Source organism: Ictidomys tridecemlineatus, chromosome 7 (assembly GCF_052094955.1).
Source record: "Ictidomys tridecemlineatus isolate mIctTri1 chromosome 7, mIctTri1.hap1, whole genome shotgun sequence".
Classification (NCBI taxonomy): Eukaryota; Metazoa; Chordata; class Mammalia; order Rodentia; family Sciuridae; genus Ictidomys; species Ictidomys tridecemlineatus.
This window is the reverse complement of record NC_135483.1, coordinates 134105098-134130228: the sequence shown is the minus strand read 5'-3', so window position 1 is coordinate 134130228 and position 25131 is coordinate 134105098. Positions and strand designations below refer to the sequence as shown.

General features: G+C 36.3%; 1 protein-coding gene across 10 annotated transcripts in view; it reads left to right on the top strand.

The window, feature by feature from the left end:
• Window positions 1–25131, top strand: part of Cobll1 (cordon-bleu WH2 repeat protein like 1) — a 154239-nt gene that overhangs the window by 72052 nt on the left and 57056 nt on the right. For 9 of the 10 annotated variants that reach the window (XM_040294398.2, XM_078017504.1, XM_078017502.1 and 6 more), the window contains one exon: window positions 19546–19734. In XM_040294398.2, coding sequence (XP_040150332.2) covers window positions 19546–19734 — 189 coding nt within the window. Of the gene's footprint in view, window positions 1–18051; window positions 18245–19545; window positions 19735–25131 lie in introns of those variants that run through there. The other variant, XM_078017508.1, reaches the window with a different exon arrangement.

Below are 25131 nucleotides of genomic sequence, written 5' to 3'. Positions count from 1 at the left end.
ATCACATTTAAGGCTCATGTAAGTCAATACAACAACAACAAAAAATTCACCTTATTTTAAAAATAATGCAGATTGGGGCTGTGGTTGTGGCTCAGTGGTAGAGTGCTCGCCTAGCACATGCGAGGCCCTGGGTTTGATCCTCAACACCACATAAAAATAAATAAAGATATTGTGTCCAACTAAAAAATAAATATATTTTTAAAAAATAATACAGATAAAATTTAAAAATAATAGAGATACCAATAATACCAAATTACTACCTGTTTCTGGTTAATTGTAGCTAAGAATACACTGAGAAATAACAGATTAGCAACTAAACAGATCCATTTTTTCATGTAGGCCATGAGGTTAGACAATGAATTATATAAATAGATTTAATGATGTCACTAGTAAAGGAGAAGAATGTACCTCTTGGTATCTTGTTTATTCCCACTAAGCATATGTTCTTTAAAAATCAAATTACTAAACAATATGGAATAAAGGTGATCAATAGAATTGTTTAACACCAATACATTATGCATTCAATATTAAAGAGTATAATTATATTTCATTTCATGTTTGAAACAATTGCACATTAATCATCAGAATTAAATTTGGGTGACTTTATAGTAGAAAAAGTTATATGGCTATGTAACTTTCAATGAAATGTTTAGATGCTGTCTTATCACCATTTAACTCTTTCAAAGTAAAGTGGATTGTAATTCAAAGATACAATGGATGGTTGGTCTGTCGATCATACATACAGAGATGTACAATTGGAAACTCATTTTTCCTAAAATGTGTCAGTTTTGACACAACCCTGTGCCTGATACTCATTTTTTTTTTTTTTGCTTCAGACTGTTGTCAGTTATGTCATAGAATCTCAACCATGTGGATTGTGATATCCTGTGTGTTAAAATAGCTTGTTTTTGCGGCAGATCCTAGATCCTCATGCATTCTAGGCAGATGCTTTGTCAGTGAACTACCATCCTCATCACTGGCAACTTGTTTGTTAAGGGTTTTCACCTTTTGCAAAAATGTACTTAGATTCAAACTTATACTTTGACTCTTAGGAATACTGTAATCATGTACTTCTGTAGGTGCCTGAATTGAAACAAAGTAGAGTTTTCCTGCTAAGGAGAAACAATAGAAAACAGCATTACTGTATCTTTCTTTTGGGGGGGGGTACTGGGGATTGAACTCAGGGACACTTAACCAATGAGCCATATCCTCAACCCTTTTTTATATTTTATTTAGAGACAGGGTCTCACTGATTTGCTTAGGGCCTCGCTAAGTTCCTGAGGCTGTCATTGAACTTCTGATCCTCCTGCCTCATCCTCCCAAGTTCCTGGGATTACAGGCATGTGCCTCTACCCTGTTCTTTAAAGAAAAAGAATTTGATTAAATACAAAATGATGACCCATTGCATTTGTTTATTGAGTCTTGTTTTTAGAATTACTAAAGGTGAATTTCCAGTTTTCATACTGAGTTTTAAAGAAGTTGTCAATGAACTGTATTTTCTTGAAGTGGATGTAAATTATGGTATCTGACCAAATTCATGAAAATAAGCAATTAGAAATAGAATAAAGGATTAGTTTTTATTTCAGAGATAAGTTTTTAATTATAGTTTTTTTTCTATAAGAAAAGTGGTAGAATTTTAAAATATAGTAGGAGTAACATGTGAATGGTGCTTAAGAAATTTTGAGCTAAAAGAAAGTTGTGATTTTTTCATCAGATTATTATAATTGGCAGGGGATGTAGCTCAGGAATAGAGTATTTGCTTACCATGTGCAAGACCCTGGGTCCAACTTCCAGTACCTCAAAAATTATAATAATTCTGATTTTTTATTTTAGGATAAAAAAATCAATGTGTTAGCATTTTTTGTGCTTCTAACTTTCTCTTCAATATAGAAGATCAGTTTTTGAACAAAATCTTTTATAAGACTTGGAGCTGTATTGACCACCACAGCTACTTGGCAAGCATATGTCTTTGTTCCTAGATCTACCAATTTCTTCAGGGAAGTTTTGTATAAATGAGACTACTAAATACTTCTTTGTCACTTCCTTTTCTGGTTTTCAGGAAAGAATTATTGCAATGGATTTTTTTTTACAGTATTTATATTAGCTACCTTTCTAGGGAACTAGGGCCTGGGGTAATAGTTTAGCGTGTTTAAACTGGGAAGATAAAAACATAATTTACTTTTACAATGAAGTATTTTCCATTGTTTCTGAATATTCATCAGTTTCACAGGTCATGAAAGCTTGGTTCTAATGAATAGTCTTTACTGTGTGCCTGTCTAATGGTCTTCTTCTGTCTAGTGCTTCTTTCAGATGTCTTTTCAGAGAAAACAATTAATGGTACATCTTAGGTTCACATAATGTGGTGTTTTTGTTTTCAGTCTGCCACTCCACAATTTCATAATCTTGGGTGGGTGTTTTTGCTAGTGCTGAGTATGCACAGTAGGGGTTACATATACAGAATGTCACAGGAGACAGCAAGTGGACCTTTGAAAATAAATTACCCTGGTTTAAAATCCAGAAATGCACTTCACTATGACTGAGGACAAAGCTTTGCTCTTCAGTATTCGTTCCTTCTGTGAAATAGAAACAGCAACTCCTCAGAGTTGTTGCCATAATCATTTCAATACATGCATAATCTCCTGCCCATTTGAGATTAATGATTAACTATTTATATTTTTTGAGTGTTTCAATAGTACTTATTGACCAAACTAAAACACATAAAGGGAGGAACAAAGTAACTTTGGGGATATTTTTGGTGTGTGTGTGTATGTGTGTGGTACAGGATATTGAACCCAGGGGTTTGTTCCCACTGAGTTACATCCCCCAGTCCTTCTTTTTTATTTTGAGACAGGGTCTCTGTATGTTGTTAAGGCTGGCTTCTAATTTGCAATCCTCATACTTCAGTCTTCCAAGTGACTGGGATTCTACCACGCGGCCTGGTTTCATTAATGAGGTTCTAGGCATAAAGTTAGTTAGAAGAGATCGAAATAAAACACACAGGCTCAGTTACCTTATTTCTATTGCTAGGTCCGAGACGGCTCCCCTCTCTGGTTTGCTCCTCTAACTGCCCAGCAGGGCAGCAAGGATTACTCAGGGCTAGCAGGAGAGAGAGAGAGTGAACACACCTTGAGTAGCCTTTTATTGGGGAACAAGAGATTCAGGGGAGAATTCCATCCAATGAAGGTTGAGGGGGGGCTGCACTCCAAGGTCAGGGTCAGTGATTGGGTCCCCGGGGTCAGTGGTCAGGCACACCCCAACATGGATGGGCTCTCTCATCAGGAAAGGGCCGGGAAAGCTTCAACACTGCCAAAGCGCCTCAGACCCTTAACTGGAGTCACCCAATCACGTGTTAGAATGGCTTCCCACATGGGATTATATGCATGCACCATCACACCAGACTAACTTTCAGGACTTTTAAAACTGATTGACATTGTAAAATAATTAACTGGTGTTTCTTTGAATGCTGGAAGTGTGCTTCTCCATCCTAAAGCTAGTATAAGTGCTTAATAAATTCTTGTGTTATGTATGTGTGGCAAAACTTGAGTTTCTTCACCTCTTTGAGTTCTTTCCCATGTACAGTTATCTGTATGGTCATATAGTTACTTCTAAATGAGGTAATTTTAATTAATATATAAATTGTCCTTCACAAATAGCAAGATAAAATATATTCTTAATTGCTGATGATTTGGAGAAAATATGTACAAAATATTCTCTGCGGCAATGGGGTCAAACTAACCATGTTAAGGTATTAATAATTGGTAAATAACTTTACAGTAAATGAGAAGTGAAAATTGTTTTAATGTGCTACAAATATTAGGAATCCTGTTGTCTATTTTCTGTATTGCTGAAAGACAACCAGATTGTTGTATAATCAGGGTCCAATGGTGAGAGGAAACTCATTTCACATTAAATACAAAAATCCTTTCCTAGCATGTTTTTAAGTAATTAGTTTTTTTAATTATTTTTATTTAGCAAGTACCTGAATACCTCAGAGTGTACTTGTATGTGGAAGATCATTCATTCGACAATATTTTACTGAGCATCTTCTTTGTTCCAATAAATGTCCTAGATGCTTCATTACACCCTCTGCACAGTGAACCCCCAAAGACCATAGGCTACTTTCTAGTTTGCTTATTTTTGCCTGCCATATTTTATCAAAATGCTATCATGACCACTTCTTAACCAGTTAAGGCCCGTGTTTACAGTAAATTATTTTAATAATATAGATTTTACTCAATATTAAAACATCCAATTTAAAAACTTCACAAGAGAGTTCTATAAAAACAAAGTTAAATGCATCAAAAAAATCTGATAAGCTAATCCAAAATGTATTATTGAATTTCATGTGAGACAACTAGAAGAATTAAGGGACATTTTAACTACCAAGGAATTTGTACTCAAGTTGCAAAGGATGTGTGCAAAGGCTAGCACATGATGTTTCTACCAGCATTATTCACAGTAGTCAAAAAGTAGAAATAATTCAAGTGTCCTTCATTTGGGAAATGAATAAAGTAAAATCTAACAGGTTCATACAATGGCATATTATTAATTAATAAAATGTAACAAAGTATGACTATATACTACAACATGGATGAAACTTAAAAGCATTGTGTTCACTGGAAGAAGCCAAGTAGATACAAAAAATATATATTGTATGATCTTATTTATATGAAATGTCCAAAACAAATATATAGAGAAAGCATATTAGTGGTTGCCTGGGGCTGCATGGGTTAGGTTTGGAAAAAAACATATTATAAAAAATGATCTTGGCCTACATATATCACTTTATAAGAAATGTTAGCATAGAAGGATCATCAGAGGTCTTCTGATAGCCCCTCATTTTATAGATGGAAAGGCAGAAGTAACCTTTATTGGGGAGATCAGTTTAATTCAGACATGAAGTAGAAACTCAGCTTTAATTTGCATTTTCCTAACATAATGATTTTGACCATCTTTTTTGTATGTTTGTTAGCCAATTGTAAATCCTCCTCGAGAAAGTGTTCAAAACTTTTCCCCATTTTTTTAATCAGTTTTTTTAAAACTATTCTTGGTCTGTTCTGGATATGCCTTTTTGTTGGATATGTGACTTGTGACTTATAAATATTTTCTTCCTGTCTGTGGCTTGTCTTTTCATCCTCTTAAGAGGGGCTTCAACTGAATTTTTGATGACAGCAATTTATCAAGATACATATACTATACACACACATAGACAGAGCACGTACACACACACACACACACACATACACATGTATTTTCTCCCTTGCCGCAGTCTGGCTGGGCACAATTCAGGAGCCACTTGTCAAAAGAAACTAACTTTATTTTTAGAACTACAAACCCAAGCAAAACAGCTCCTCAGGAAAAAAACCCTCAGAGCCCAACTGCCACCACGGGCTTCCACAAGCCTCTCACCCACACCAACCTCACCACCTCCCACAATCCTCCTGCTCTTGAGGCTGATTGGCTGGGTCGCGTGGGCGGAGCCAAAGAAGTCCCCCAATGAGCAGCTCCGTGGTTTGAAAGGGCAGGGAAACAGCCCAATGAGCAGCTCCGTGGAGGAGCCAATCGGCTAGATGTTGCTGGGGCCGCTGTGAGCCAATCATCAGCTGGCAGCTGGAAATTTGCTGGCAGCTGCAAGTTTGCTGGGGCCCCTTTGGCTGTGGCTCTCAACACTCCCTAACTCTTTGATAAATTGTGCTTTTGGTATCACTTGTTGCCTCACCCTTGGCCTCAAAGATTTTTTTCTCCTCTATTTTCATCTAAATTTTTTTATATTTGTTTAAATCATAAGTTTAGGAGCTCTTTTAGATTTTAATATTTCTAAACTGATACCATGTCCAAGTCATTCTTCTAGCTTGTGTTTGTCATAACTTGCAACAAGAAAATTATTTAACAAAGTTCATTTCAAGGAGTTTTCTTTTTCATTATGTTGTGACTATTATGCTTGAGTGCAGCTTATCCCAATGCACACTACTCCCCAGCACAGATTTAACACTTAACAGGGTGATGACTTAATGATGTTTAATGATTAACAGCTTTTGTATTTGGTTACTGAGATTGTGACTTGAAGCAGCTCTTGCTTTCATCCTATGGTTCGCTGATCTAAAAGTGTGCTTGCTTGGCTGATGCTGCATTCCTAGGACTTAATATGTGTGTGTACATATATTTTAATAATCAATTCTCATGTTTAGCTTTTTTTTTTTACTTCATTACCAACCATGTTTTTCAAAATCAAAAAAATCAACCAAGAACTTTTAAACTCTTAAGGGTGAAAGCTTCTTTCTTTATATTTATTAGATTATTGCATCAGAGAATATACTAAAATAAAATATTGGATAATTTTTTTGTCTTAATTTAGTAACTTTTTCCATGCATTTTTAGGAATAATTATTAACATTTTTGAAAAAGTAGAGTCATATACAAAAGCCTTTATGATAAAGCTTATTTTTATTTAATACTTATATACAAAAAAAAAAAAAAAAGATCCAAGCAGAGCATGGTGACACATTCATTCCAGCTACACAGGAAGCTGAGGCAGGAGGATCAGAAACTTTGGACCAGCCCATGCAACTTAGCAAGACACTGTCTCAAAATCAATTTAAAAAGAAAATGGGGATGTAGATCAGTTGTAGAACACTTGTCTAGCATACTTGAGGCTCTGGATTCTACCCGTAGTGTTGCAAAAAGAAAAGGATCCAAGTTGTTTATGGTTATCTCACCCATGTGTGTGTGTTTTTTTTAATTTAAAAATGTGTTAATCTCATCACTTTTTATTACCTTATAAGATTAATTTTCCTGTACTACAATGGCCCTTCGATATATCTTGATACAAGACAACAAATAATGTATAAAAGAAGCTTTCAGTAGATGTTGAGTGTAGTTGCTACTGAGATTTGTGACTTACGGGGGCAGAAAGTTTTGCCTAGAGTGCATGGAGTCAAATGAGCATTGGGATATGGTTTCAGGGTTTTGATTTGTTATTTAGAAAAATTATTTGGTAATTTCTATAAACACTTATGCATTATTGTGCTATCTTATTCAAAAAGAATAGCATTTGTTAGGGATGACATACATAAAACATCACTGCAGTTCCTTACCTAGGTAAGGCTAAATCAACTGAATGCTTTTTTTTTTTTTTTTTTTTAATTTTCTTGGCACTTGAGAACCCCATCTGGTATTTCATTACACAGTGTCTCTTTATGGAGTATTGAGCATACACTGGGTGCCCAGTCACTGTGTACTCTTGTGCCTCACTGTATGTATTGTTTTCAAGCTGATTTTTTTTATTTGCTCATTTGTTAATTTTATGTCTCTTCTCTTGGTGTATCCTTTTTACAGAGACTCTCCTTTCTTCTTCTTGACAGTTAACTTTTTTAACTGTGCATAAAGTAAACATTCCCCATGAAGGTATTTAGGAGAACCCAAAGGCAAACTGATGGTACAGATATGAGACCATATCTGTACATGGTACAGATATAAAAAATTTAATTGTTAATTTACAGGAACAATTAATGTCTTGGTCTGTTGGTGGTTCTGTGGAGTGGTAAGGGCAGAGGAAGGAGGTTTGTGTAAACATAGTAGTCCATTTTCTGAATAAGTACATTTCTCAGTTAAAAAAAAAAGCATAAGGAAGAACACATTTTCTTCCCTTTCATAAGGAAACTCCTGCTTTGATAAAAGAAAGCAAAAGTATATAAATTTAGAGAAGTTATTGCTAAACTTTTAGAGATTTTTCAAGGTTTGTTGCATCCACTAGTCCTGAGATCTTGAATTTACCTGAATTTGATTCACCTAAGTAGCGACTATCAGGAAGTATATACGAACTCACAAAGTCTTCAAGAAGGTAGATCTTTAACTCTAATAGAATACTATAGGTAAAGCACTATTCTAGACCAATGGTTCTCAATCTCAGCTGCATTTTAAAATCACTTGGCATAGATTTTAAAAATCCCCACAAGACAAATCAATTTGTGGGAATAGGATAGACCTAGTTATCTAGTTTCTTAAACTCCCCAGGCAATTCCATTGTGCAGCCAGGTAAAAGAACCACTGTGATAGATAATGAGCTACTTTACCCATTGAATTCCTAGTGACCTGGTGATTCAGGATATATTGTCCAATTTTGCAACTGAAGTTCTGGCAAGATTAAATGACTTGGTTACCAAATCATGCAACCCAGGCATCAACCAAGATCTCTCAGGATCTTGAGTCCTGTCAATAACTCTTGATGTAAGATATTTTCTTTTTAATTGAAGATGTGTATCTATGTTACCCTATTCCTATACCTTTGTGGAATGTTGTAAGACTGTCACTGGGAAATTATAATGTATGTATTTAGTGAACTCGGTACTTTTGTTTTCCCCTGGCATACCACCCACATATCCCCATCAAAAAAGCATGAAATTATACATATATATACACACACACATACACATATAGATATGTGTGTGTATATATATACACACAGACACACACATATATATACACACACACATAAATATAATCCAAAGCAAGGATTCAAAGATAATAGATATTAGAATAATAGTTTTCCACATTAGAAATGCTTCCCATATCCATGGGCTCTACATTTGTGGATTCAGTCAACCTAAAATTGAAATATTTGAGGGAAAATCTGTATAAAACATGTATAGATGTCTGTTCTTATTTCCTAAATAATATAAGAAATATTTACATAGCATTTACATTGCATTAGGTATTTAGAGCTGACATAAAGTAGAAGGATGGGTGGACACAGTTATATAAGGGACTTGATTATCCATCCTGGAACCACTCCTTACAGATACTGAGGGATAACTATTAGCCTTTCATCTTATATAAATATGACATATTATGCAGTTTTTAAAAGCTATTCCAAATATATAAGCAGAATGATGAATGAAAACCAGAGTTTAGGTATTGGAAATGTTATTAGTAAGTGACCAGGATGTTGAAGTAATTTCCAAAGAAATTACTTGTTGATGAGAGGCAAGAGAATGGAGAAATCGTGTTATTTAGCACTTGATCAGAATACTACCATAGGGAATATTAAGCTTTTAATCACCAGAATTATTTTTAGGAAGTCTTATTTCTTTTACTGGAATATGTGTGTTTAAAAACAGAAGAATAAAAGTTGCTTCATAAAAAGTTACATGGCAAGTTAATTTAGAGTATACCACCAGTGAAAGCCAAAGAAATCTGGGTGCTTGTTGTGTTGTCACTAGTTCATTCTGCACATGTGTGTACATGTCCATTAGTTTATTAGTTTCCATGTATATAAATGTATATATACTCAAATACACAGATATGTGCATACATATATTTAGGGTAAGGTGATCAGAAGCTAGTCTTGTGTATATTTAGGATATGAAATTATAATTAAGTATGAGTTAGAACAACTTGTAAGATATATTAGGAATTATACTACCTTTGCACCACATAGTGATTTTTCTTGTATACATAAAAAGTATAGCAAAATAATTAATATTGTCCATTTGTTTAACATGGTTTAAGAAGACATTTTAGAGACACTAAGCTATCTAATTTGAATTAAGCAATACCAGCTTTTCAGGTGAAATCTAAATAAAGTTAAAAGAATTCTGTTATTACCTACTTGACCCTTCTGCTGCATGAATTAGAATACAGAGCAGGTTATGCTTTCTGGATATGACAACTGAATCACAACAAAAACTCCCACTACTCATGCAGAACTTATCCTTGAAGGCCTGGTGATACAAAGAGATTCTATTGTGTTCCTGTACCCCACTTTACATAATTACTATGTTCCTGAAAGTAGTATGAGGGAAGAGTTTGAGGTGAATGTAATATAACAAAATGAATAAACCTAATGAAAACTGTATTTTAGAGAATCGTTTTTGAAGAAATAATTGAGCATACTCTGATAAAGATAATGTACTAATTAAAAGTGCAAAAAATTTTTTTCATGGTTTGTTTAAAAAAAATTTCTGGCAGAGAAGATGATGTATATTGGAAACTTTGCTACTTGAGGGGCTTCATTTGTGTTCTGCGTTAGTTACTTGGTTGCTTCTTTACTTTTTCTACCATAATATAAATGTGTCTGTGTGTGGATTTGCCCCACTTCATTTACACATTGATGAGTGTTAGAGTTAACTATCTAAATATTAAAAAAAAAATAAGAGAATTTAAAGTAGTGGAATTCATTTCCTCTTTGGTCCTTTCTTTTGGTACTAGGGATTGAACCCAGGGGCACTTTACCTTTGACCTATATCCCTAGTCCTTTTTATTTTTTTATTTTGAGATAAGGTCCCACTAAGTAGCTTAGGGTCTTGCTACATTGCCCAGGCTGCCCTCAAACTTGAATTATCCTTCCTTAGGTCTCTGGGATTATAGGTGTGTGCCACTGTACCTAGTACTTGGATTTCTGTGTGTAAAACAAGGATTCTTAAGGTTAAAGTGTAAGAAGAGGCAAGATTTTCACTGTTGAAGAGAAGTTATCCTATATAAGTAGCTCATGCCTGGAGCAGTAGATGCTTTAGAGCATAGCAAGTATGTCATATTACCTTCAGGTCAAACTGCAGAAAAGTGGTTCTCTAGCTTGCAGGGTGAGACTTTGGGCTGGGACTCACGACTCCATAGGGGTGAATCTGCTTTCAAGCTCACTGGAGTGACTGTTGGCCAGCTACAGTAATATTTCATTTAACTCAGTTTACCAAAAAATATTATTTTATATATAATATACAAAAGAACTAATAGATATTTAATTATTATACCAAGTCTATGAAATATAGTATTATAGCTAATCTAAATTCAGATGCTGTATTTTCACTGAAAGAACTTGATTAGAATCGTACATTTTATGGTTGAAAATTACATTCATATACTTAAGTGCCAAATATACTTAAGAGTTTTAGTTATTGAAAAATACTTGTTTTAAATACAAATTAAAATAAGCCAAAAATGTAGTCCCTCAGTTACAGTACTCCCATTTTAATTGCTGAATAGCCACATGGCTACCATATCGGACAGCAAAATCCTAGAAATTTGTATGCAAAAGGAAGGAGGGAGCTGGCCTGGTGGCTGAGGCAGGAGTATCACAAGTAAAAGGCTAGCCTCAGCAACTCAGTGAGATCCTGTCTCAAAATAAAAACTCAAAAGGACTGGGGATATAGTTTAGTGGGTAAAGTGCCCTGGGTTCATTCTCCAGTACCAAAAAAAAAAAAAAAAAAGAAAATAAAAGAAAAAATTACTTGGAATAATCAGGGAAATAGAAAATAAAGATAATAAAAATCTGTGCATTTTTTTATGTGCATTCTGGGGAAAAAGATTTACATTGAAAGAAACATGGGTATAATGTATCCTCCATACCCATGGGCTCCTCAGCCACAGGTTCATTCAGCAAAAATAATTACATTTGCACAAAACACTACAGACTTCTTATTATCCCCTAAATAATGCAGTATAATAATTGCACAGCATTTACATTATAGTAGGTATTATAATATCCAGATATTCGGTATGAGGGAGAATACCTATAGATTATGTGCAAATACATGCCATTTCATATAAGGGACATGAAGACCTGTAGGTTTAGAAATCTTTAGGGGGATCCGCAATTCCCATGGATCATGAAGGACCACTGTAACAATTGCTGACTTTCGATCATTGGTCAGGCTTGAGTTGAAGGTTGACGAGCAAAAAAAATAAGTAAATAAATAATGAATGGTTGAGGCAGAAATTTGGTATTCCTGGTGTTGAAATGTAAAATAGTCAAATATGGGAAACTAACCAGAGCTTTTCTAACATTCTGTTTTTAGTTGGTCATTCTGTTCATCATTTTTTCCTAGTGTGTATGCCAAGGGGGAGAGAGGCCCATGGAAATGGAACCCTTTTTAAAGGCTTTCGTTTCCTGTGAGCCCCAGAGGAGATTCTTTCCTGACCAATACTAGAAAGGTCTCTGGGTAGGAAGGACTTGGAGGGACTGGGCATCCTGTCCATGTGGCTGTTTTCATGAACTGTGTAAGTCAGCTCAGCCACCATGCCCTAATAATCCACCCAGTTCTAATAATCTTGTTTCCATTTTCAACGTCTAAACAAAACTATACCCAAATCTGTGTATTAAAGGTGAAGGGACCAGGGACCAGGGACCATGGAGTCTAATACCTATATTATGGAAAGGTGAAAATGTAGGATCAAAGAAATTAGTGATTTACTTATGACAGCACATGTAGAAGACTACCAGGGCTTTCCCTATCCACTACGGTAGACACAATGCTTCATTAACTCCACCTGGGAAAATAGCAGCCTATGTTGGCGTGACTGCTGTGTGTAAGTCTGGCACCTGCATTCCTACTTATGTGTCACGGCTCCTTCACACTGCCCTTATTAACGTTATTCAGAGGAGGGATTTGGTGAGTTTGCATTTGTGGTTGTGCCATATTCTGTATTCATTTGGACATTTTTTTTTTTAAGATCTGTAACCACAGTTATAGGGCACTGACAACTGCCTCATGAGATTCAATTAAAAAACATCTGCACAGGTCTTAGCAATAGATATTCAATAACTACATTTTTTTCTCTTCTACAACTTGGTTTTTGCTCTTTTTTTTTTTTATGTTATGTGAAGGTTTGAGTTCCCAAAAGAATGATATGATATCATTGCTAAGAGCAGCAGCAGGTTTAGAGGCAGACAACTTGGGTTTAAGTCTGAGCTCCGTCACTTACTAGGTATATGATATTAGGCCAAATATCTGGCTTCTCTATACACCAGATCCTTTACTTGGAATATGAAGATGATAGTATTAACCTCCTTTATTGATGTAAGCATGAGTTAGTGCATGTGAAAATACTTTCCTTCCTTCCTTCTCAGGAAGTTGACTCTGCTGCCCAGGTTGGTCCAAACTTGTGGGTTCTATTGATTCTCCTGCCTCAGTCTCCTGAGCAGCTGGAACTACAGATACATGCTAGTACTCCTGACTAGTATGGTTTCTAACACAGAGTCAGCATCCAAGGGTTAACTGTTGATGATATTTGCTAAATCTACTGTTCCCCTGATTCTTATAGGAAGTTATTTTGGGGGCTTAAAGGCACTGGCCCTGGATAAACATTTGCTTTGATGTGAAATACACACTATTTGGTACATTATGCCAAAGGTAACTGAAAGATGAGTTCTGTTTTCAAACGTGAAAGGCTAACACAAAATTAGGTTTTTCTTTCTTGATATCAGTTGTGTTCCTTTTTTGTCATGGGAGGTGAAAGCAAGAACATTTGTATCCTAACCCACAGGTGGGTTATGTGACCTCATATAAGTTGTTGAAAACCTGGGAAGAATGAGGGAAAGTTACTTTCTACTCTGGAATTCTGTCATTCCTGATTTAATCCCCTATCCTTTTTTTCCTTAAAGAGGCAGAGGATATATTCTTGAGGACTGAGAACTTTTACCTATCTGTGTCTGTTTGGGACTTGAATGACTTCTTATACTTCTTAGCTGCTCACAGTATATTACAGAATACGCTGACTCTCAGCAACCCACCAAGGGTTATTCTCCAGTAAAGTCATGGAAGGAATGTAACCCCTTTCCCCCAATCTTCCCTCATTTAAATCAACAAATTCTTAAGGGGTATTCCATCTTGTGTCAGTTAAATTTTTTTGGTGCTAGCAGAGAATGAGAGAGGCCAGGTCCCAGCCCTCATGGAATTTTCATTCTAACAGGAAAGAAGGAATAAGATGAATTCAGATCCTGATAAATGTGGAGGAAACTAAATGGTGCCAAGGGTGGGCCAAGATGGGTGGGAAAGTGTGATTGAGGGGGAAATGGTTTATCTAAAGTTTGAGCTTAAGATGCAGACAGTTTGAAGTTCTATGGTTAAAAGTATTTGGGTACCAAAAACAAAAAAACAAAACAACAACAACAACAACAAAATTTGGGACTGGAAAGAGCTATGCAAGGCCCTCAAATGTGATGAGACCAGGTCTGCTTCAGACAGGGGAAAGAATGCCAATGTGAATTAACACATGGAATTAAAACTGGGAGTAATGAGTGGAAGGTTCAGAGGTTGGCAGAGGAAGCTCAGTGGTTCTCAGATTTTAGCATGCATCTAAAATCATTTGGAGAGTTGTCAAATATGGCAGAGGCCCTCCCCCTGTGCTTTTGATTTTGTGGGTCTGGGGTAGGGGCTGAAAATTTGCATTTCTAAGGTTACAGGAACTGTTACTGGTACACTGAAACCACATGGACAGGTCATTTGGGGTCTCCTTAAACCCATACATTTTGGATGTATTATCAGTGGATTGGAAGGCTGGTGAAAAATAAGAGAGATGATGTGATTTGATTTACATATTAGAAAATCACTTTATGGCCGAGGAATGAATTTCAAGAGACAGAAGTAAATGATTGGAACAGTCCAGGCAAGAGATGGTGGCTTAATTGCCAGGGTGGTAGCAGAGAATCCAAAGAAAAGAATACAGGTTCAGGATATGTCTTAGAGGTAAGAGCCTAAGAGATTTGGTAACGGATTACAAGTAGGAAATCGGGAACTAAGAAGAATTCAGTGTATGCCTAGGAGTTTTACCTGAGTTATGTGGGTGATTGGCGGTGCAGAGAGAGGGAATTAATGAAGGATGTGTATGTAAGAATGAGGTTTGGAGGTAGAGAGAAGAATCGAGGGGTTTGGTTATATAAATTTTGAGATACCTGTGGGACCTCCAAATGGATATGACCATGAGAATTTTGGGCAAGTGTGTCGGAGCTCAGTAAACAAGTCAGAGTTGGAGGTGGGAATTGGAGAGAGAGCCATCCATAAAAATAGATGATATCTGAAGCCATCTGGCTTGATGAAATCACCTGGAGGCATGTGGAAAAAGAAAATAGCCCAAAAGGGACCCCAGGGTGCTCCAACCTTGAGCAGCCATGCAGAGAGATAAGGTAGTGTGGAGGATGAGGAATGCTAGTGAGGAATGAAGACAGATTGTGCTGTCACATGAAGAGCCCAGGAAAGAATCCTCAGTAGAGGGCTTGGGCAGTTGTGAAATGGTGTTCCATGCGACTGAGATGACAAAGACAATTTTGCGATTTTTGGAGCCACCTAGGTCATAGTGATCTTAACAAGAGAAACATTGGTTGAGTCATATAACATGACGCAGATTTGAAAAGTGACTCACCAAGAAAAGGGAGCTTTGTGGTTCTTAATTGGACTCCCTTAAGAGCATAGTGTTAGGCCCACCTAGGAGCGAACTTGAACTAAATCTTCCCTCGTTTCATTATACCCAGATAGAGAAATAGAAATTTCAAGAAATTGGTCTCCATCTGACAGTTGAAATATATAGTTTAGGGCCTGTGAAACATTACCAGTTACTTTGAAGGACTGCCTTATCAATGCTGACCACAGTGAATCTGGTTTGATAGAGGGTGGCTGTTGACTTTCTTTTTGGTTCAGAGACCATAATGCTTAAAAGGTTACTGTTTTGGCAGCCCAGACTAAGATAGTGCATGCCTATAATCTCAGCAACTCGGGAGGATGAGGCAGGAGGATCAAAAGTTCCTGGCCAGCCCAGCAACTTAGTGAGGCCCTAAGCAACTCCGCAAGACCCTGTCTGAAAAACTGAAAAGGATCAGGATGTAACTCTGTTTTAGAGCACCCTTGGGTTCTGCCCGCGGTGATGAAAACAAAGCTATTTTAAGAACATAATTTGATTTTTATATTTTTGTCTTTTATACTGAAGCTGCATTTTGTATTCTATTTCTAAGTGAATTTAAGAATCCTATAAAAATCTGTTAAATATAGGAACAGTGAGGTACGATTGAGTCTCATCCAGTTTCCAATTAAGGACATACTGTGTCTCAGGTAATGTTTTATTCTTTTTTGTTGTTTGTTTTCGTTTTAAACCCAGAAGAGATTTGATTATAATTCTGTGTTGTTGAACTTCTTTTGTTTCCTCCGTTTTAAGGATCTGTAATGATGTGATGATCTCAGTGTACACTGGATTTTGAAGTACTGTGTAAATCAAAATGATAAAAGACCAATAACAGTAATGGGGTACCAGTGGAATTCTGAGTTAAATAAGGTTTTGGTATTTTTTAAATGTTTTAGGACATTTAAAGTAGAATGTTAGAGAGCAGGGACCTGCAGAAAAACTGAGACCCTGAAGACCCCTTCTTCAAACCCAATTCTTGTAATTATGCTAGAAAGATTTCAGACATGCTGTGCAGAATAATCATAAATTTATTAGAAGGAATAAGAAAGGGGAAAGAGGGATAAGGAGCCCCTCCTGCCCTCCAGTTTCCAGAGAGTGCTGCCCAGGTCCATCTCTTGACTTCTGGCTGACCACATGAGAATTGCATGAATCACCACCAAGAGAGGATGGTGTGGTGCTCAGAGTTGAAGATCTCTCTCTCTCTCTTTCCCTCTCTCTTCCCTTCTCTCTCTCTCTCTTCCCCTCTCTCTCTCCTCTCTCTCTCTCTCTCTCTCTCTCTCTCTCTCTCTCTCTCTCTCTCTCTCTCTCTCTCTCTCTCTCTCGTTACCAGGGATTGAACTCAGGGGTATTGGACCATTGAGCCACATCCCCAGCCCTATTTTGTATTTTATTTAGAGACAGAGTCTCACTGAATTGCTTAGCACCTCGCTTTTGCTGAGGCTGCCACAGCCTCCTAAGCTGCTAGGATTTCAGGGGTGTGCCACCATGCTCAACCAGAGTTGGGGATCTTAAGGAAATTTAATCTCCCAGGTTTTGCCTCAATTTCCTGCCTCCTTAACCTGTTCATTACTATTTAAATAGCCCTCAGCAAGCTTTCTTTGTGAGGGTCTTGATATTTTAGTTGCCAGTGATGGTTTCCTGGGATGCTGGAGAGTCTAGCCCACCTGGTAGGATGTGACATGATCCTGAAACAATAGTTTATCTTAGGAGATGTAAGGAGGCGAGTTGTTTGTTTTTCTGGCAGTGGGGATTAAACCCCGGGGGGAATTTTCCACTAAGCTATATTCTCAGTTCTTTCTGGTTTTTATTTGGCGTGGGGTCACGGGGTCTTGATAAATTGCTTTGGGATTGCGTAAGTTGTTGAGGCTGACTTCAAACTTTCCATCCTCCTGCCTCCATGTCCCAAATTGCTGGCATTACAAGGGTGCATGGCACTCTACCCAGTGGGAGGTTTTAACATATGAGGCCCCCATCTTTCAGGTGCTTATCTGTTAGATAAGATTTCCTATGGTTTTCAATTGCCCTTCTTCCCTTCTCATCTTTTTCCAGCTCACCCATTCATGAGGTGACTAGTTACCCAATCCTAATAGTGACATTTAATTTAATTTTGTTATTGTATCAAACCATCTAATTCAAACATTAGGAATACTGGGAGACATGAGAAACGTATTTAAAAGATTTTGCTGGTGAATAAATGGCCACTTAAGTTAGAAGCTTAATGCTTCTTAGAATTCAGGGCAAATCCTGGCCTCAGCCTTGTATTCTTTTCCTTAGATTAGACTGTGGAGGAAGCAAATGAGGTAGACTCTTTCCTAATTTTGATGTGAATGGGTCACCATTGAGAGTCTATGGTTGATCCTATAGGTTCTGCTTATCCAAATTCTTCTTTCAAGAGCCGAGTCTCTCCCTTAAAGCACACCTGGACTCCTGCCTCCCACCCTATAGGGAGAGTTTGAGCTGACTTTCTCTGCTCTGGATCTTCAGTCACCCATCCCTTTCAGAACCTTTGTCTTTTGCTTTGCTCCTTTTGCATGTTTCCTACTGGATTGCTAATTCCTTATGACAGGATCTCCGTCTCATTCTCAGGTACTTTCCACTTTTCAGTACCAAAGGAGTGACAAATGCTTTATTAATTAAGGTCATAATAGGTAAAATTAGTGTTCTTAATAGAAGTCTGATGTAAATAATATTTCAACCAGTGCTTTGTTCTCCTTTTTTTTGTAATAGTCTTATCATTAGTGATTAGAGATGGGTTTTCTTCACACACTCCAAGTGCTTTAGGACGGGAGATAGCAACACACACAGAACGTCAGCACTGTGAGTCAGAGTTCACTGCATGCGCAGTAGAGGGGGGAGACTGCTCCAGGAATTTGACTCAATCCCTGATTAGGTGAAGGGGATGAGGAGGACTTTCCAAGTGAAGACCAGGAAGAGCAAAATGGGGAGATGGTTGTGGAGGATCCTGGGTTTATATTACAGAGATGATAGAATTTTTAGGGATTGGATGTATTTTGTGACAAAGGGGATATTGGATACCAGGAAACTGAAGGAAATTTGATTGACTAGGTGGGAAGACTTGGTAAGTCTTTTAAAATTTATTTTTGTTGCTATTATTAAAGGAATTTTTCTTTCATCATTCTTTCTGGTTAGCTCTTCTTATGGCTACATGGACATGAAAGACTATTAGGGGTTGGGTTGTGGTTCAGTGGTATAGTGCTCACCTAGCATGCGTTAGGCACTGGGTTTGATCCTCAGCACCACATAAAAATGAACTAAAGATATTGTGTTTTCATCTACAACTAATAAATATGTTTTTTAAAAGACTATTACTTATTATGGAGTACAGAAAAAATTTTAAATGCCTCCCTTCTAGTGTTTAGATGCTTCGAAACAATAACAAAATTGAATTTTATTTTCCCTATACCAAGCCAAAGGTATAGGGAAAATAAAAAGTCTAGGTTGATTGTTCAAATTTAAACATAACAATCAACATGAATTGTGGAATGATAAAAGACCAATAACCGTATTGGGGTACCAGTGGGATTCTGAGCGGAATTCCAGTGGAATTCACTGATTTCTCATTCTCCTTTGACTGCTCTGTGGCATTTTACCCAACTCTTGAATTCTAAAGAAGTACTGGAGTTTTTTAATATTTATTTTTTAGTTGTAGCTGGACACACAATATCTTTATTTCATTTTTATGTGGTGCTGAGGATCAAACCCAGTGCTTCATGCATGCTAGGTGACCACTCTACCACTGAGCCACAACCCCAGCCCAGTACTGTTTTTCTTTATGGCTCCACTTGGTTTCCTCCTCTTGAAATGTCCATTATTTCTAATCTTACTGTGTGTTTCAATTCATTCTCCCAAATCCAGTTTGTTTCCCATCTGTAAAACATTTATGAATTCTTAGGAAAATCGAGTTCTCTTCTCATGACTTTCAGTTGTCCATCTGCATACCTATTGTAAATCAGTCACCAAACTTAATGGTAATTTTATATATGTTTGTCAGTCCATCAAAGATCTTTATAACTTAATCTTCTTCAAGGAAATAAATTACATTCTTGGTATGCGGTGATGAATATATTTATTGAATGGAATAGAGGCAAATATAAAATATGTTTTTAGGGAAAAGCAATTTCTCTTCCTTTGCCAATCCCTAGTAAACTAATGGTTAACATTTTGGTGTGTTTCTTTATGTATGTTAAAGCAATTTCTCTTCCTTTGCCAATCCCTAGTAAACTAATGGTTAACATTTTGGTGTGTTTCTTTATGTATGTGAAAAATCTTTGTATACATTTTGGTTTTTATAAAATCAAATCATGCTAGAAAGTTACTTTTTAATATAGATCATATTTTATATTTTTATTTATATTTTAGGAGGAAACCAAAAGCCAAGGCACCACTTCCTCCAGCAGAGATCAAATACATGGATGCCTCTTCAGTTGAGAATTCAGTGGGATCTGCTGCATTCATCATGGAGCAGAAAGAAAACATGATAGATAAAGACATTGAACTCTCCGTGGTTCTACCTGGGGATATTATCAAATCTACTACTGTTCATGGCAGGTATGCTGCAGAAAATAAAGTACTAGGACTTCCTTTTTATTTATTTATTTTTAATTGTGATTCTGGGGATGGAACCAGGGGCCCTCTATCACTGAGCCACATCCTGAGCCCTTATTATTATTATTATATGTTTCTGAATCTTTCTAAGTTTCTGAGGGTCTTGATATGTTGCTGACACTGCCCTTGAACTTTCGATCCTCTTGCTTCAGCCTCTTTAGTAGCTGGGATTATGGGCATATGCCACCGTACCTCGTACTGTGACACGTATCTTGATGTTTTTGTCTTTAAACATTTCCTTCATAACTGAATGAAGGAAAAATGTTAAAGCATTTTTCTTTAACAAAGTAAATTCTAACAGGGTAATACAATTTTTCTGCCAATGTTTTAATATCAATGCTATGAATTCCAACTCAGTAGAGTGACTTTTAGAATTTGGAATTTTAACTTGTTATTGAATAAGTTTTTTAAAATAATTCTTTCCTAGAGAAATCACTTATACTGATTTTGTAAGTTAAGCTGATAAAGCCAGTGATCTGAAAGAAAACCTGTCTTCTCCTTCCCTATATTGTTCTTCCCACTTTAAGCTGCTGCTTTGATTTTTGCAGATGTTTCCATTATTTTAAAATGTAATTATTTATTAATAGGCCAATCTATCTGTAAAATTAAGATTTTGAAAAATTTTCATTGATTTGATTTAATTAGCTAAAAAATATGAGTTAAATAGAAATGTAAAATCAAATTTTAAGCCAGCGAGAAGTGAGAAGGTGATTTATGAGGCTGGTAGCTTTGAATACCTGCATAAATGTTGGAAATATGGAACAAAGCCAAGTGTAATTTTCCATTTCATTATGAAGTGGAAACTTACATAAATGAACTGTATCCTTGATCTTGTTCTACCTTTTACCTTTAGCTGCTCATTGTATCCAGGAGTACTTTTTAGAATGAAAACTGTATTCACCTTAGTACAAGTGAGTGTGTATATATCTAGGAATCTACAAATCTATGGAAAACAAAAGAGTATTTTTTTTTGAGTATTGCATTCTTATTTCCAGTTTTGTCCAGAAAACTCATTCAAAATAACCTTAAGATTTATTAAAGTCATATGTAACTTTACAAATTATTTAAAATAGATGAAATATAATAGTTCAGCTTTAGCAAATTAAACATAGTATTAATTAAATCTGAGTAAGTTGCATTTTTACCATTGTATGTAGTGAAAGTAGGTCTACAGCTCATACATGAAACCCTATTTGCAAGGTTGCAAGACCTGTGAATGTCCATGGTGGGATCTTGCCTGCACCTGCATTTTGGCTTCTTGGTGAGGAAAGCATCTTGGAAATTGGAGACAATGGCCATCATCTAAAATATTATTGTTACTCTAGTTTTAAAGCAGTAATAAGAATGGATATTACTAAGCATAATAAAGACAATTCCTCTATTTTTCCATGAATTCAAAGTAAGTTAAAAAAAAAAGAGAAAGAAAAACATTTTTTCTAGTTCTTCACTGCCACTTACGGTAACACCAATGAGCCTCCATATTTGTCCTTGGGTGTACCTGTTATCTCTATATGTTGCTGTCTTTTCTAATGTCTATCAATCAGTTTCTGAGATCTTTAGATTTTATTCTTTTTAAGCTTAGTGACTTCAATATCACAATGGTTTCCCCTCGGTCCTGCTGCCCCTAACAGTTATCTTAGACTTTCTTTACACTGCCTTTAACTCTGGGAACCTCCATCCATGGTCGATTTGCCCTGCACCAGGGGATGGTGGCATTGCATCACTTTATAAAACTGTCCCATTACTAAGATGTTAGGTTCCTTCCTCAATGTTTTAACATGTAGCTTGTCTGCTTCTTGCTTGCGCCTCACTTTCAAGTCAAATTTATGTCCTTTTTAAATGTTGTTGCTTTTTGTTCATATCCATATTTTCTTTGTCTAACAGACAGGTTCTGCAACAGGCATTTGTCCTGCATTTGTACTCACCAGGACCCTAGACTCTTCTCACCCTTTTCTTGCCCTTGCAGCATGGTTGGGTCCTAACTCCTCAAACTTGAGTAATTTTCCATCAACCAACTTTGTATTTCTGGGCCACCAATTGTTGAATTGCTGCAGTTTTCTTATCTGCACACATGTATTATGCCTGAATTGTTAGGATTAAAAAAGACATCATATATTGATAGGATTAAATGTAATACTATCAGTGCTTGGCACATGTTGATTCCCTGTGTGTTTGTGTGTTTTGCCTATGGCTGGGGATCAAACCCAGGGCCTCATGCATGCTAGGCAGACATGTGCTCTACCACTGACCTACATCATCAGCCTGCTTTCTCCTCCATTTTCTATTGGGAGTTGCTTTTCTTCACCCTGGGATCATTCCATTTACCTAAACCCACAGATTAATCTGACTAAAGCACCTCTCAGTTTGTGAGACTACCTTTGATAAAAGACTGCAAGGGACAGCAATTTGATACCATAATAAGGAAGTCTAATCTACCAAGTGTGGAGATTGGTTCATGTGATTTTTCTTCTCCTCTGACATTATGTAGGCTTTTGCTTCACTATGTCCTTTGTGTAGCTTAAGCCCACATGATTCTTTGTTCTTCTATGGTGCTTTGCCATTTTCATCTCTATACCTTTATGAACATCTGCTCCACCCCCATGGAACTTACCATCCTCATTTTCTCCAGTTAGCTTATGTAGCTCAAATGCCACTTTTTATATAAAGGCTCCCTGATGTCTCCAGAATCACTTGTTAGCTCTGGCTTCAAGAATCTTCTGACTTGATACTGGGGTTTTCATATACTGTCCTTTGTATGCATTTTCTTTTTGAGTAAACCATATGGGCCATGAGAGGATGTCATTCCTTTTCTTCAAAATGCTTAACAGTTTCTTACAATGTATGAGGCACTTAATAAATTCATTAGAATAAATAAATAAATAAATCCTTACATGTAGTTGCTTTTCCAAAATCTTTTAAGGAAAGATATATTCTCCAGGTAGAGAATGAAGTAGGCATGCCTGGGATTGGAATGTCTGATTTTTTTTTTTTTCCATTTTAAAATTTTTGTTTAGGACTGAGAAATTTTTCTCGGGTTAGAATTCAGTCGATATCAGTGTATTTACCATAAGGTTTGACTTAGCAGCTTGGTTTCTAATAGTTTTATTACCTAGGAAGATTCCATGAGTAATTTTCTTTATTAAGTGTTCATGTGTGATTCTGATTATCTCAGGAGTATGATTCTGAGATAGCTTTAGGAATGTGAGTCTAGATGTTATAGAGTACAATTTGGGATATTCCAAGAGTGTAATTTGCTGGATTAGAGATGTGATTTGGGAGATTTTAAGAGCATGATTAGGGCTGTCTTGAAAGTCGCAGCTACTGCTGATCTGTTGTTTAAAGAAGTGCTTAACAGAACAAGAAGAAATGTTCAGACAGAGACAGATATTCTATTGCTGAAAAATATTAGCTAATTAATGTGAAGACTGATAATGACAAAGATAAATTTCTTATGACTTTTTACTATAAAAGAAATAGGAAAAATATCTACAGAATGAGAAAAGAATTTGGTGGACGACTAGGGGAAGCTAATTTTAAACAAGCTTAAATGCATGAGAGCTTTTTAGATCAGAGACTCTGAAGGGCCTCTAATATAATTTTAAGAGAGAGAGAATTTTTTAATATTTATCTTTTAGTTTTCGGTAGACACATCATCTTCATTTTATGTGGTGCTGAGGATCGAATACAGCGCCCTGCACATGCCAGGCAAGCGCGCTACTGCTTGAGCCACATCCCTAGCCCTCTAATATAAATTTTTGAGACTAACTTTTCTGAATTTATTTAAATGTTCCTTATATGTTTATTTTAATGATATTGATTATGTACTTGCTGTGAAAATAGTATTAATATTACATTGAAATATGTAGTTAGAATCCTTCAAATATATATTTTGATCACTTTTCAGAATTTTTTTCATCAAAAATTAATTCTTAAGAGAGAATTTTAGAACTTTCCCACGATTTCTTGGGTGTTTCATGCAGAGGGCCCTCCAGAACGTTCCATTCAAGGAAATGCAAGTACACAGCATTATCTTCAGAAGAATGCCCTTGCTTTTATCTTGATTTTCACCAGAAGTTTACTCAGATTTGGGAACACAATAAGGTTGGAGGTACTAATAGATAATGCTCAAGGGAAACTAAAAGCATATTATCCCAAATTAGGTTGGTAGCCTTCTGCTTGTTCAACAACATTTGCAACAAGAGGCTAGAAGTCATGCTGTCTGCCATCTTGTTTTTGTGATCCTGCTCTCACATTGATGTCCACTGCAGTGCTGGGTTGCAAATGCTTGAACATTGCTGTCTGATGATCTCATGGATGACTGAAGGAAGGAGGAATTAAAGCATTTTGTTTATATTTAACTTCACTGTAGTATAGAAAGATGTGTGTGTGTGTGTGTGTGTGTGTGTGTGTGTGTGTGTGTGTGTGTCTGTGTCTGTGTCTGTCTGTCTGTCTACATACTGGTAAATTACCTTTTTCACCAAAACAGTTCTTAATTTATTTAAAAGTGAATGTTAAAAAATATGGCTGTTATAGACAAATTGCCTAGAGGCTTTCCCCCTCAGAAATTTCTGCTAGTATTTGGAAAAAGTTAATTTTTAGAAAAATGTAGTTTACAGCCTAAACTAATATAAACACTACAGAAAATAAGGGAATATGTGGGTATGTTTATATTATTCTAGATCCTCATGGTTATGTTTCTGCTTGGTATGTAATTATTACTCACTGAATAAGCCTTAGTTCATTTTCCCTATGGGATGTATTTTTGAAGCAAAATGTTGAGTTTGGAAAATTCGATAAAAATTTGACATTAATCTTTTTTAGCCTATAGGGAGAACATTCATGGCTAAACTAGCATACAATAGAGGAAAGGAAAAAAACATCATATATAAAAGAGAAGGATATTTTTCTCTTTTTTCATACATAGAAATTTGTTTTGGCTTAAGCAAAATTGAGGATATCATATATGAAAACACAAGAACACGTAGAACTTGAAGCTTTAAGTTCCAACTAGAAATTACAGGTTCCTTCATGACTTTCTGTGTGATTTCAAACAAGTCACCTCACTTCTCTGAGCTCTTCCTTTAAAATGACCCAGAGACATATTGTACATGGTTGGTAGGTACCCTGATTTACAGGTTCAGTACCACCAGCAGTTTTGACTGGCACTGGGTAGGTCAGCTATGGAACTCAGGAGCATTTTATATGGAGTACATCGCCACCTATTGGCAACAAGTAGACTTAAAAATGACAAGATAATAACTACTGCATCATTGAAGGGCCTTTTTGTTAAAACAGGACAAAGCAGTAATACAATAGCAAGGAACTTAGAAGAATTGAAAA